The 12,960-nt window shown below is 42.1% G+C and overlaps 1 protein-coding gene across 6 annotated transcripts in view; it reads right to left on the bottom strand.

Moving 5' to 3' along the window:
• The window catches only part of reps2 (RALBP1 associated Eps domain containing 2), a 213,418-nt gene that overhangs the window by 51,372 nt on the left and 149,086 nt on the right, over positions 1-12,960 (bottom strand). For all 6 annotated transcript variants that reach the window (XR_015758764.1, XM_087992410.1, XM_087992409.1 and 3 more), the window contains 2 exons: positions 8,434-8,506; positions 4,827-4,913 (listed from right to left, as the gene is read on the bottom strand). Coding sequence is in view for 5 of the 6 variants with exons in the window: in XM_087992410.1 (XP_087848536.1) it covers positions 4,827-4,913; positions 8,434-8,506 (160 nt within the window). In the remaining variant the exon portion in view is untranslated. The remainder of the gene's footprint in view (positions 1-4,826; positions 4,914-8,433; positions 8,507-12,960) is intronic.

Below are 12,960 nucleotides of genomic sequence, written 5' to 3'. Positions count from 1 at the left end.
TCAGAAGGAAGAGTGCTGCTGTATGATATTTAGTCTCTCGCTAACCATGCACACTAAAGCCTATCATAGCACTAACAGTACTATTCCAGCCAAGTCTGACTAGTGTAACACAGGTAAGGTACAAAAACTACTGTTCTGTGCAGTTCAGCAATATAAGATAATCAGAGGGTTAGATAGGTTGGGACAGTGAGAGCCTTTTTGCTTGGATGGCAATGGCTAGCATGAGGGGTGATAGATGTAGGACAGATGTCAAAGGTAGTTTCTTTACTCAGAGTAGTAGGGGTGTACTGTACAGTAGTAGACTTGCCAAGTTTAAGGGCATTTAAATGGTCATTGGATAGGCATATGGACGAGAATGGAATAGTGTCAGTTAGATGGGCTTCAGATTGGTTCCACAGGTTGGTACAACATCAAGGGCCGAAGGGCCTGCCTTGCTCTATAATGTTTTATGTTCTATAATGATTTAAGCATGAGTCATGCGGGAAGTCCCGGCATATATTTTTACTCTATCTTCCATCAATTCACATTAACACACACACCACAGGCTAGCCAATCTGCATATTGGAGCTGGTACTTAACCAGATGTCTTACACTTTTACCTGGTGTGACAAACAAGTTTGAAAATTAATTTGATATTGCCTGTTATTCTGTTATAATAGAAAAGTGGCAAATAATGATTACATTCACAGCAGCATTTTTCAGCTCATTTTGTTGGAAGAAATCAGTTGACTTTGATGTCACATGGAGTCATAGAGTCCGAGATCTACAGCACGGAAACAAACCCTTCGGTCCAATTCGTCCATGCTGAACAGATATCCTAAATTAATCCAGTCCTATTTGCCAACATTTGGCCCATATCACTCTAAACCCTTCCTATTCATATGCCCATCCAGGTGCCTTTTAAATGCTGTAATTGTACCAGCCTCTACCACTTCCTCTGACAGCTCATTCCATGCACGTAACCCCCTCTGCGTGAAAAGTTGCCCCTTAGGTCTCTTTGATATCTTCCTCTCTCACCATAAACCTATGCCCTCTAGTTCTGAACTCCCCATCCCAGCGAAAATACCTTGTCTATTTACCCAATCCCATGCACCTCATGATTTGTAAACCTCTAAAGTCATCCCTTAGCCTCTGACACTCCAGGGAAAACAGCCCCAGGTTATACAGCTTCTCCCTAAAGGTCAAACCCTGGCAACATCCTTGTAAATCTTTTCTGAACTTTTTCAAGTTTTACATTTTTCCGATAGGAAGGAGACCAGAAATGCAATATTCCATTTGCGCCCTGACCATTGTCCTGTACAACTGCAACATGACCTCCCAACTCCTATATTTCATGCTCTGACCAATAAAGGAAAGCATACCAAACGCCTTCTTCACTATCCTAACTACCTGCGACTCCAATTTCAAGGAACTATGAATTTGTTCAGCAACACTCCCTAGGACCTTACCATTAAGTGTACAAGTCCTGCTCTGATTTGCTTTTCCAAAATGCGGCACCTCACATTTATCTAAATTAAACTCCATCTGCCACTCCTCAGCCCATTGGCCCATCTGATCAAGATCCCATTGTACTCTGGGGTAACCGTCTTTGCTGTCAACTACACCTCCAATTTTGGTGTCATCTGCAAACTTACTAACTCTACCTCCTATGTTGATATCCAAATCATTTATATAAATGATGAAAAGTAGTGGACCCAGCACTGATCCTTGTGCTACACTATTGGTCACAGGCCTCCAGTCTGAAAAACAACCTTCCACCACCACCCTCTGTCTTCAACCTTTGAGCCAGTTCTGTATCCAAATGGCTAGTTTTCCCTGTATTCTGTGAGATCTAACCTTGCTAACCAGTCTCCCATGGGGAACCTTGTCCCAACACCTTACTGAAGTCCATATAGATCACATCTACTGCTCTGCCCATATCAATCCTTTTAGTTACTTCTCCAAAAAACGCAGTCAAGTTCATGAGACATGATTTTCCACGTACTAAGCCATGCTGACTATCCCTCATTAGTCCTTGCCTTTCCAAATACATGTAAATCATGTTCCTCAGGATTGTCTCCAATAACTTGCCACCACTGATGTCAGGCTCACCGGTCTATAGTTCCTCGGCTTTCCCTTACAAACTTTCTTAAATAGCGGCACCTCAATCTGTGACTATTGATGATAGAAATATCTCAGCAAGGGGTCCACCAATCACTTCCCCGGCTTCCCACAGAGTTCTAGGGTACACCTGATCAGGTCCTGGGACTTATCTACTTTTATGTGTGTTTTAAAACATACAGCCACTCTGCCTCTGTAATATGGATATTTTTCAAGATGTCACCATCTGTTCTATATATTCCATGAAATTCTCTACTGTAAACACTGATGCAAAATATTCATTTAGATCTCCCCCATCTCCTGTGGGGACATGTCAAAAGGAGAAGTCAACTCATTCAGTTCAAATACAACCATTGGAGTTTGTTCAAGGAGCAACTATTGAGTGTCCTTGATAAGTATGTACCTGTCAGGCAGGGAATAAAGGGTCGTGTGAGGGAGCCGTGGTTTAATAAGGAATTGGAATCCCTTGTTAAATGAAAGAGGGCGGCCTATGTAAAGATGAGGCGTGAAGGTTCAATTGGGGCGATTGAGAGTTATAAGGTAGCCAGGAAGAACCTGGAGAGAGAGCTAAGAGCAGCAAGGAGGGGACATGAAAGGTCCTTAGTTGGTAGGATTAGGGAAAACCCTAAGGATTTCTATAGGTATGTCAGGAAAAGAAGAATGATTAGGGTAGGAATAGGTCCAGTCAAGGATAGTAGTGGGAAGTTGCGTGTGGAGGCTGAAGAGATTGGGGAGACACTGAATGAATACTTTTCATCAGTATTCACTCAGGAACAGGACATTGTTGCCGATGTGAATACTGAGTCACAATTAAGTAGAATGAATGGCTTTGAGGTATGTAGGGAAGAGGTGTTGGAAATTCTGGAAAGGGTGAAAATAGATAAGTCCCCTGGGCCTGATGGCATTTATCCTAGGATTCTCTGGGAGGCAAGGGAGGAGATTGCAGAGCCATTGGCCTTGATTTTTATGTCCTCATTGTCTACAGGAGTAGTGCCAGAAGACTGGAGGCTAGCAAATGTGGTTCCCTTGTTCAAGAAGAGGAGTAGGGATAACCCTAGTAACTATAGGCCGGTGAGTCTCACTTCTGTTGTGGGCAAAGTCTTAGAGAAAATTGTAAGGGATAGGATTTATGAACATCTGGATAGGAATAATGTGATCAAGGATAGTCAGCATGGCTTTGTTAAGGGCAGGTCGTGCCTCACAAACCTTATTGAATTCTTTGAGAAGGTGACTAAGGAGGTGGACGAGGGGAAAGTGGTAGATGTGGTGTATATGGATTTTAGTAAGGCGTTTGATAAGGTTCCCCATGGTAGGCTACTTCAAAAAATATGGAGGTATGGCATTGAGGGTGAGTTGGAGGTTTGGATTAGGAATTGGCTGGCTGGAAGAAGACAGAGGGTAGTAGTTGATGGTAAAGGTTCATCTTGGAGTGCCGTTACTAGCGGTGTTCCGCAAGGATCTGTTTTGGGACCATTGCTGTTTGTCATTTTTATAAATGACCTGGAGGAGGGGCTAGAAGGTTGGGTGAGCAAGTTTGCGGATGATACGAAAGTCGGAGGAGTTGTTGACAGTGAGGAAGGATGTGGCAGGTTACAGCAGGATATAGATAAGCTGCAGAACTGGGCAGAAAGGTGGCAAATGGAGTTCAATGTAGCTAAGTGTGAGGTGATTCACTTTGGTAAGAGTAACAAAAAGATGGGGAACTGGGCTAATGGTCGGATACTTGGTAGTGTGATGAGCAGAAGGATCTTGGTGTCCATGTACACAGATCTTTGAAAGTTGCCACCCAGGTAAATAGTGCGGTGAAGGCGGCATATGGCGTACTGGCTTTTATTGGTAGAGGAATTGAGTTCCGGAGTACTGAGATCATGTTGCAGTTGTATAAGACTCTGGTGCGGCCGCATCTGGAGTATTGTGTGCAGTTTTGGTCGCCATACTATAGGAAGGATGTGGAGGCACTGGAACGGGTGCAGAGGAGGTTTACCAGGATGTTGCCTGGTATGGTAGGAAGATCGTATGAGGAAAGGCTGAGGCACTTGGGGTTGTTTTCATTGGAGAAAAGAAGGTTTAGGGGTGACTTGATAGGAGGTGTACAAGATGATTAGGGGTTTAGATAGGGTTGACCGTGAGAACCTTTTTCCACGTATGGAGTCAGCTATTACGAGGGGGCATAGCTTTAAATTAAGGGGTGGTCGGTATAGGACAGATGTTAGGGGTAGGTTCTTTACTCAGCGAGTCGTGAGTTCATGGAATGCCCTGCCAGTAGCAGTGGTGGACTCTCCCTCTTTATGGGCATTTAAGCGGGCATTGGATAAGCATATGGAGGATAGTGGGCTAGTGTAGGTTAGGTGGGCTTGGATCGGCGCAACATCGAGGGCCAAAGGGCCTGTACTGCGCTGTATTCTTCTATGTTCTATAACCATGTCGAATAATTTATTTTTCAAATATATGTTAGATTTTGAGCTTCAAAGATTTATTTACGTCCTTGAGGCAGTTAAAACAACTAGACAGCTGACTGCTCTGCTCGTCAATAAAGTGGCATGCTTAACCATTGGGAAATTAATTGTTAAGTATTTCAAATTACCTGTCACAGTTTTGTTGCTTACCCCATCTCTGATGGATGACCAAAGGTGAGAGGAAATTGCAAATATTTGTGCAATGGGCAAACTGTTGTAGCATCACTGACGTTACTTTGTTATTAAGTCATCTTTGTGTTATTCACTTACCTGCTTTAGATAAGAAAAACGTATCTTCACTCGTCTGGCATTCAGCTGCTACTTGTTTGAATCTAGCATATGTGCTCCGAATTAAATCTGCCAAACAATTGCAAAAATTAGCATAAACTTTTCATAAGTTTGTCTGTCTCATTCTGTCCACATCATGATTTATTACCATATGCACCCTTGCTTACTTAGTGACCTAGTTATGGGGTGAGAATGTTCTATATAGTTTGACAGAAACGCAGATTGTATTACCTACTGCTAATTCTTTTCTCAGTTTAATTTTGCTGAGGATGGGATGCCTCCTAGTGTTACACAGAGGAAAAACAGAAACTTACACAACTGTGGCAAATGATTTCCCATAGTAATTTTGTATGCATCAACCAGTATAAAAAATGTTCAACAGCATGTTCTTTGGCCTGTCCAGTTTCTCTGATGAAGAGAAACAGGATCCTGATTTTAACACAGTGGAGTACAAAACTTATTTTACTGGATATATTATAATGACAATGAAATTTGAAATTTCACTGAAGGCACCACATTGTCTTAAATCAATTGACCACACGCAGGCTGTTTTTCTATGATACAGCAATAGAACAAAGCACAGAACATCTGCGATCCTTCAATATCCTCAGTTTTGTTTTTGAAATGTTAATACGAGAATTGCTATGCATTTCCGGATTTTGAAAAGTTGTGCAAAAAATTCGCTCCTTTCTCTCTCTCTCTCTCTCCAATCTTAACGGAACTCAGACCAGGAGGCTCCCTGTTTGATACTCCAACTCTGCAGTTTAGCTGACTTCATCTGGGGCCACCTACTGGGGAAATAAAATCAGCCAAAGCGCTCCAATTGTGCTACCAATTTAGGTCAGCCAGCTTACTAGTGCTGAGTGTTCAAGCTCACAACACAGGACAAGAGAGCAGTGAAAGCAACATTCCTGGAACATTTACCTCGGTGGGGATAGAAGACAGCAAGGTCAGCCAGTGAATTGAGCCATTTGGATGGTTTTATGAGGCACCCTGGTCCCTGGTCACCTGGGGGTGGGTAAATAGTCAATGGCATGCTCCACTGCCCAGTGCCTCACTGTCCTTTGATCATTTGGGAGCAGCTTTTATGGCTTTCTGATAAAACCTCACATCAGGGAGGAGGTCCTGTCTTTGAGACAGCGGCTGGTGAGTCTGATGGCTGTCAGCTCTGTAATCCCAGCAATGCCAGGGAAGAGTGGGGTGGCCACTGCCAGGGCCCCGACCATCCCCCCAGAAGATAAGCCATGAGCTAAAGGTTACCAAGTTACAACTGAATGGGATGTTGGAGTTTGGGGCTGGGTCTGTTGGGGTTGAGAGTTTGGGGAAGGGGTGGCTGGTGGTCAGTTCTGGGGGGGGGGGGGTGGAGGTCAGCGAGTGGATGTGTGCGGTGGTGCATGGAAGGAATAGCATACAAGACAAGAAGGATGCCCACGATGAATACTGGAGACCCATGAAAAGAAGGAACGACCCCTTTCCTGCCCAGGAAGTGAAAGTTGCCAGGCTTCCCACGTCGTGTGGTCATCATTTGAAAGGCCTCAATAGGCCCCAGGATGGGTTGGGCATCCAGCATCTCTGCCACCCTCCAGAGACCCGTAAGAGAGGCCTCAGGATAGGAGGGAGGCACTGGGCAGACTACATGCTGCATTCCACAAGCCATGCCAACCTTTCAAACTACTGGAGGAGGGTTACAGAGTATCAAGCTTTGATGTGCCAAATCAGAAAGCATGCAGATTCAATTCTGGTGACTTTGGAATTATTTAAACTTAGCCAAGCTCATGAAATAGTTATGAAATTTGTTTCAAATTACTAGTAAAAAACAGAGAATAAAACCAGTGTTTCTGTCTCTCCCCTCATGCCAATCCTAATGAATTGACACCAGTTTGGAACGAGGGTCAATGTTGGATAAATACAACAGATTAGCTCCAGCATGGAAGGTTTTCTCCTCAAAATATTTATTCGAAGCACTTTTTTATGAATGGCAAGGGCCACAGTGACTTAATTTCTAACTGCCTAACCCTTGTAAATAAGGTTACAGGTCCAAAGGTTTTAATAAGTTCCCGTTTGAGCCAATCTTATCTGGAGGATTATACCTCAAAGTCAAAGTCAATGCCATCATCATCCGGAGAAGAACTGTTGAAATTCAACCACACCAATTAAAATTAAGCCAAATTGATTTTGGAACTACGTCAAATCGTTATGACCAATTCAATGATGACTACATTTTATATTGAAATGTTGATATCTGCACGATTGGTCTCAATGTCGTGCTGAGAAGGTTCCACTGAGTTTGACAAATCTCTCAATTGCTATTTGCTTTCATATCTACTTGTTTGGAGTCACAAAACTTACAAACACTTTGACATAATTTCTGTGATGAGAAATGCCTGTTCACCTTGCATAGTTTTTACCTGTTTTGTGATGAAAAGTAATAACTTTCTGTTCAGTCTGCCCGATCTGCAAATTATGTCGCCAACTATTTTATTCCACTGTCAGATTCGATCATAAATGCCACATTTATTTTTGTTCTGATGTTATCTACCCAAGTTGAAAAAAAAAGACTGCGGGGAGGAGAAATGGACATTGGCGCACTACCTTAGTAAAGTTTGTATTTTTGGGGACGTGGGAGAGAGTCAGAGATGTACAGCACAGAAACAGACCCTTTGGTCCAACTCATCAATGCCGACCAGATATCCTAAACTAATCTAGTCCCATTTGCCAGCACTTGGCCCAAATCCCTCTAAACCCTTGCTGCTCACGTTCCCATCCAGATGCCTTTTAAAATGTTGTTATTGCACCAGCCTTCTCTACTTTCTCTGGCAGCTTATTCCATTCAAGCACCACCCTCTGTGTGAAGAAGTTGCCCCTTACGTCCCTTTTAAATCTTTCCCCTCTCACCCTAACGCTGTGCCCTCTAGAGCCGGACTCCCCCATCCCAGCGAAAAGACCATGTCTATTTACCTTAGCCATGTCCCTCACCATTTTATGAGCCTCTATAAGATCACCCCTCAGCCTCTGATGCTCCAGAGAAAACAGCCCCAGCCTATTCAGGCCCTCCCTAGCGCTCAGATCCTCTGACCCTGGCAACATCCTTGTAAATCTTTTCCGAACCCTTTCTTGTCTTGACTTAAAAAAAAACGTAGCCCAATATATCTCACTCAACTTCATAAATTAATTTTGGGAGATCACTTTCAATCCAGAGCTCTGCCAATTTGGAGCATGGGTCAAGACAGTAAATATCCCCAAATTGTGGCACTTCTAAAAGTTCAAGCCAGCCACACAGCTCTTTACAAATATAATGCAAACACCATGAGGTTAAACCAATGCAGAATCCCAACCTCGGACTGCTCGTTGTTATTTCTCTTATATTCACTAATTGATTGACCAGCAAGGTGCCATTTGGAACTTTGGCTGGCATCAAAGACTCTTAATCCCTTTGATCACAGAATGCATCTACAAGCACATGACTATTCTTAAGAATAAGATGAAGCCAATGTGAACTGTTCAAAATGCGGCAGTCCATTTCCACAATGGACAGAACTCTTTAACAAAATCAGACAGTTTACAGGGAGACAATTTCTAATGTTTCTACCTGCTTTCTCATTGTGGGAGAGACGTTCTGGCTGCCGGAGGGTACTTGCAGACAATTCAGCTATAACATTCTCCTGTTCAGAAAAAAAAAACGGTAAATCCAGTCACAAATAATACTGTTTTGATAACGTTTTATACATACAGAAATCTCATGTTGCTAGAAATATGCCCTGTAATTTTGAAACAGAACCGGTAGCAGCTTCATGGATATTTTCCCAGATGACCACTCCTGGCGTCTTGTGGTATTTACCACCTTTGCCAGTATGTGGCACTGGGTAAGGGTTGTTGCCACCAATCGTCCTTTATCTTGAACCTGTCTAGTGATTAGCAGCAGAAGGTGAATTTAAATCCAGCAGCTTCTGTGGTGAAATTTGAACTTGCATCTGACTATAAGTCCCAGGCCTCTGGATTCCAAGTCCACTAATATAACCACTGTGCTATCCCTCCCTGCATTTAGTTGCAGGAGTTGAGGCACCACTACTTTCAAAACCTATGAAATAAAACAATAAATTTGATTCAGAAATTTGAAATAATTCAAGAACACCTAGTAGATTTCCAGCTTAAATATCTATTGCATGAAATAAAGAGTTAGCACAAATCAGACCGAAGTACATGATGCATTATAAATTTTAAAAGTTCAAGCAGCAAACTGGGCACGGTTGGGAGCTAAATATTTCAGATTTTAGCATCTTTTGAAAGGACTGAGCAAGTGAGAAAGAAGAGGAACAGAAGTTAGGAGCAGGAATAGGCCATCCAACCCTTCAAATCTGCTCTGCCAATCAACATGATCCTGGCTGATCCTCTATCTCAATGTTACATTCCCAATTTCTCCCCACACCCTTGATGCCTTTAAAACTCTAACAATGCATATCTCTTTCTTTAGTATATTTAGTGACTTGGCCTTCTGTGGTAGAGAATTCTACAGGATCGCGACCCATTGAGTGAAGAATGTTTTCCTCATCTCACCCCAAAATTGTCTATTTCACGTCCCACCACTGTGTCCCTGGTCTAGACTGGGGAGACATCCTCTCTGTATCTAATCTGTTCAGCTCTGAAAGAATTTTACACATTTCAGTTGGATCGATTTCATCCTTTGAACAATAATGAATACACACCAAGTTGAACCAATCTCTCCCCATAGGGCAGCCCTGCCATCCCCAACATTAGCCTAGTGAACCTTCCCTGTACTCCCTAGTTGGAAGGTATATCCTTTCTTCGCTAGTGGGGACTAAAACTGCACACAATACTCCATGTGCAGTCTCAGCAAAGCCCTGTATAATAACAGTAAGGCATCTCTACTTCTGAACTCAACAGTTCTAGTCAAGAAGTCACTCTGAAGCTTGTGCAGAGAATAAAAAGGTTAAGACTCCATTAGAGGAGTTTTCAAGAAAGGAAGACTATAGAGAAACAGACAATTTAAGGAATAACTGGACTTGCATCATATGGAACAATATTTCCAGCTAACCTCGAGGTTAGCAAAAAGGAAAGCAGACTCAAAGTTCTAAAGGTCTGAGCAGGATTGATTTCTAGAAGTAGTTCTCCGATCAAAGAAGATCAATGTAGATTAAAATGGACAGGTTAATAAATTGAAAGGAAACTGCGGAGGTTGTTTGCAGAGATGAACTGAATGGTTTTGTTCCTTTGTCTATATATGGTAGTCATATAATGAACTATTCAATTGAATCCAGTTTATGAACAGGCTACTATTAGGAAAAAAGTATGAAAAATGAGGCTCAATACAACTGGTTAAAAAGAAAACTGACTGTTCCTCTTGCTGCAATTATAGCGTGGATGGCAGTGAAATCCCAGTGAAGACTTTGAAATGACCTTGATAGACAGCATGAATTAGACAGCCTGTATATTTCTTTAAAGGTGACCTGAAGATTACAACCCGTCCTCCATCATCTCCAGTGTAGACGTCCACATCCATACAATAACATGACACTGAGTTGCTTCAGAATGCAATTCACACAACCATGCCAAAACTAACTGAGGTCTTTGTATTCATTACTCACCGAGTCCAGCTCCCTTCAAATAACTATATTTGTAAAGAAACCTGTATTTATGCTTCCAAAATGCTTCTCAAACATAAGACCCAAATTGCAAACACTATTAAAAATTAATTCCTCCACTCAAGAATGTGACACAGCCTTGTCGGAGTACCAGTTCACAGCCCATCTCCAACACAGCCTCCAACGAGTTCATCTTGACAGAGACTGCCAATGGAACCTGCAACCACTGTAGAAAAGTCCAACTGTCTACACACACACACATACATACATTCCTACAGCAAGAGTTGTTTTATAGTGTAAAAGAACTCAGGCCAAACCAAATTCAAGGAGAAAGGTCAATCGTAGAGCATTGGCCTTTGGCTCCAAATGAAACCAGTTAATACAACAGCTACCAGGTGTCATTTCCAGAGGTGGTGAGCCTATACATTTCACTGAGCCATTGAGGAGTGCTCTGCATGTGTTCTTAAGCTTGTGGCCCAGTTCTTGAATCAGCCAGGACAAGTTTAGTGTCAAAACAATTCACAGCATTTGAGCTGGACGAAGCTGTTTTCATAGTTCCCCACTGTTTAAGAAAGGGCACAGCAAGAGAAAGGGTCATGGTGCAACTAAAAAAACATGTTGTTTCACTTTTCAGCTTCCCCTTGCATGTACATCTTGTACAAATATGCCACAGAGCAGAGCTTTGGGACAGAGACATTTAGTGGGGGGGAAAATGGAAAGAAAACACTTGTCAAAGCAGCAGAGCATTATTGTGTTTGTACAATTACCACAAGTGTGATGGATTGTCATGCTCTCTTGGAGGTTAAATGGTCTTCGATCTTAGATTAAACCTTTTGAAGGTAAGCCAGGAAACAATGGAAGTTTTGTTCAAGAAGCCAAACTTTGGTACAGCTTTTTCTTGTTTAAAGTTTTCCAAACCCAATGCATAAATTTATCTGCTACCAGAGTTCTTATCCATTTCAATGGTAGTTTAAGAAGAGGGTTTGTAATTCTTGTTGACTAAGGGGCAAAGAAAGAGAGAGGAAATGGTGCTATTTAAACAGGTATTGGAATGTCATTCAAAGTATCTCAGCCTATCTACAATGAGACAACAAGGTGTACACATCAAACTGAAACCTCATTGTCAGAATGGCATCTCTAAAACTACATTCTTGAAAGTACCATTGACCTTGCTCGATTCTGCCTCGATTCTGGATAGCTCCCAGAATAGCTAAATTCAGATGATTTATTTTGCATAATCCCTGTAGAAAACATTGAGAAGTGGTTTAGTGCAATGTTGGAATATAACTTGAAAGTATACAATGACTTTGAATTTAAAATCGAATGTCAATGAAGATTCCAAAACTTGAAAGAAAACTGGCTCAAGCAAAATAAATCAAAGGCAAAATTCTATTTTTTGAGAAACTTCAGCTTCCCGAAGGTTTAGTTGCCCCTTAGGTAGTTTGCGCAGAACTTGATGGGCAAGTTATCAAGCCAGCATTTAGCTCCTTATGTGCTCGGGGAAATAGCTTGCAGTCTACTTAATCTGCACCCTGGTTCTGGATTAGTGGTGCTGGAAGAGCTTTTCATTGGTCTTATTAATTATCCGAGGGATAACAGTTCTCCTTTTACTTGAGTTTCTCACTGAAACTCAAGTGGATTTATAATGGCAATGACCAGATCTCTGTGTTTGTGACATCTTACCAAGAATCGTACAAACTTATTTGTGAAGGATTAATTCAGGAAACCTTAGGGAGAGGATTTTCCTTTGAGTGGCCTAGATTTGAGTAAGTTACGAGACGTTTGAGTAAGGTTTACTTCCCCAGGCGAAAGGCAGGTTGTACAATAAGTCGGTGAAGTTTGCTTCTGTCTCTCGGTCATCCTCGTAAAACACCCGACGACTGCAAGATGCAGTGCTAACGTTGTGCAATACTTCAGTGGGAGTCGGGAGGACCACTTTGCTGCTGTCCTTGTTAGAAAGCAGTTAGGCGTTCAACAAAATTTGCAAACTAGAATCACATGAACAATCTGCAATTAAACTGGTGTCTTCCACTTGGTGAATCATTTAATACCAGACTGTGAGGATTGAAATGCAACTGTTTGCAAATGTTTGTCCTATGCTGCCACAGTCCGACAGACTCTTCGGTTTCCCAAACTAAACTACACATGATCTCTATCACGAGGCATGTCCAGGGTTGCTGTTCATAGCTTCAGGTTTGATCCAGTTGATATTTGTGCAATTTTGTTGTCATCTATCAACTTCAGATCCTTGATCTCTATTCAAGAGTTGAGATTCAATTACTTAATTTGGTGAAGTGTTGGCACTGACATGACCGATGGCCAACTGGCCATTTTATTCACAAAAACAAGGCCACACTACTGGATGCACTGTCCTCAATGACCTTGCTCAGTTAGTTTAACGTGAGGTCTCAAAAGAACTCCCAAATATAGGCTCGCTGTTATGGAATCGGTGCAGCAAGGATTTAGACCTAATGTAAGAGGAAGTGAACTGTGTAGATAAGTTGCCCATCTCTTAA

This window comes from Chiloscyllium plagiosum, unplaced genomic scaffold, assembly GCF_037043375.1.
Source record: "Chiloscyllium plagiosum isolate Xiang-an unplaced genomic scaffold, Cpla_swu_hap1 HiC_scaffold_12, whole genome shotgun sequence".
In the NCBI taxonomy this organism is placed as follows: domain Eukaryota; kingdom Metazoa; phylum Chordata; class Chondrichthyes; order Orectolobiformes; family Hemiscylliidae; genus Chiloscyllium; species Chiloscyllium plagiosum.
Note: the sequence above shows the minus strand (reverse complement) of the source record. Positions and strands in the feature narration are given on the sequence as shown.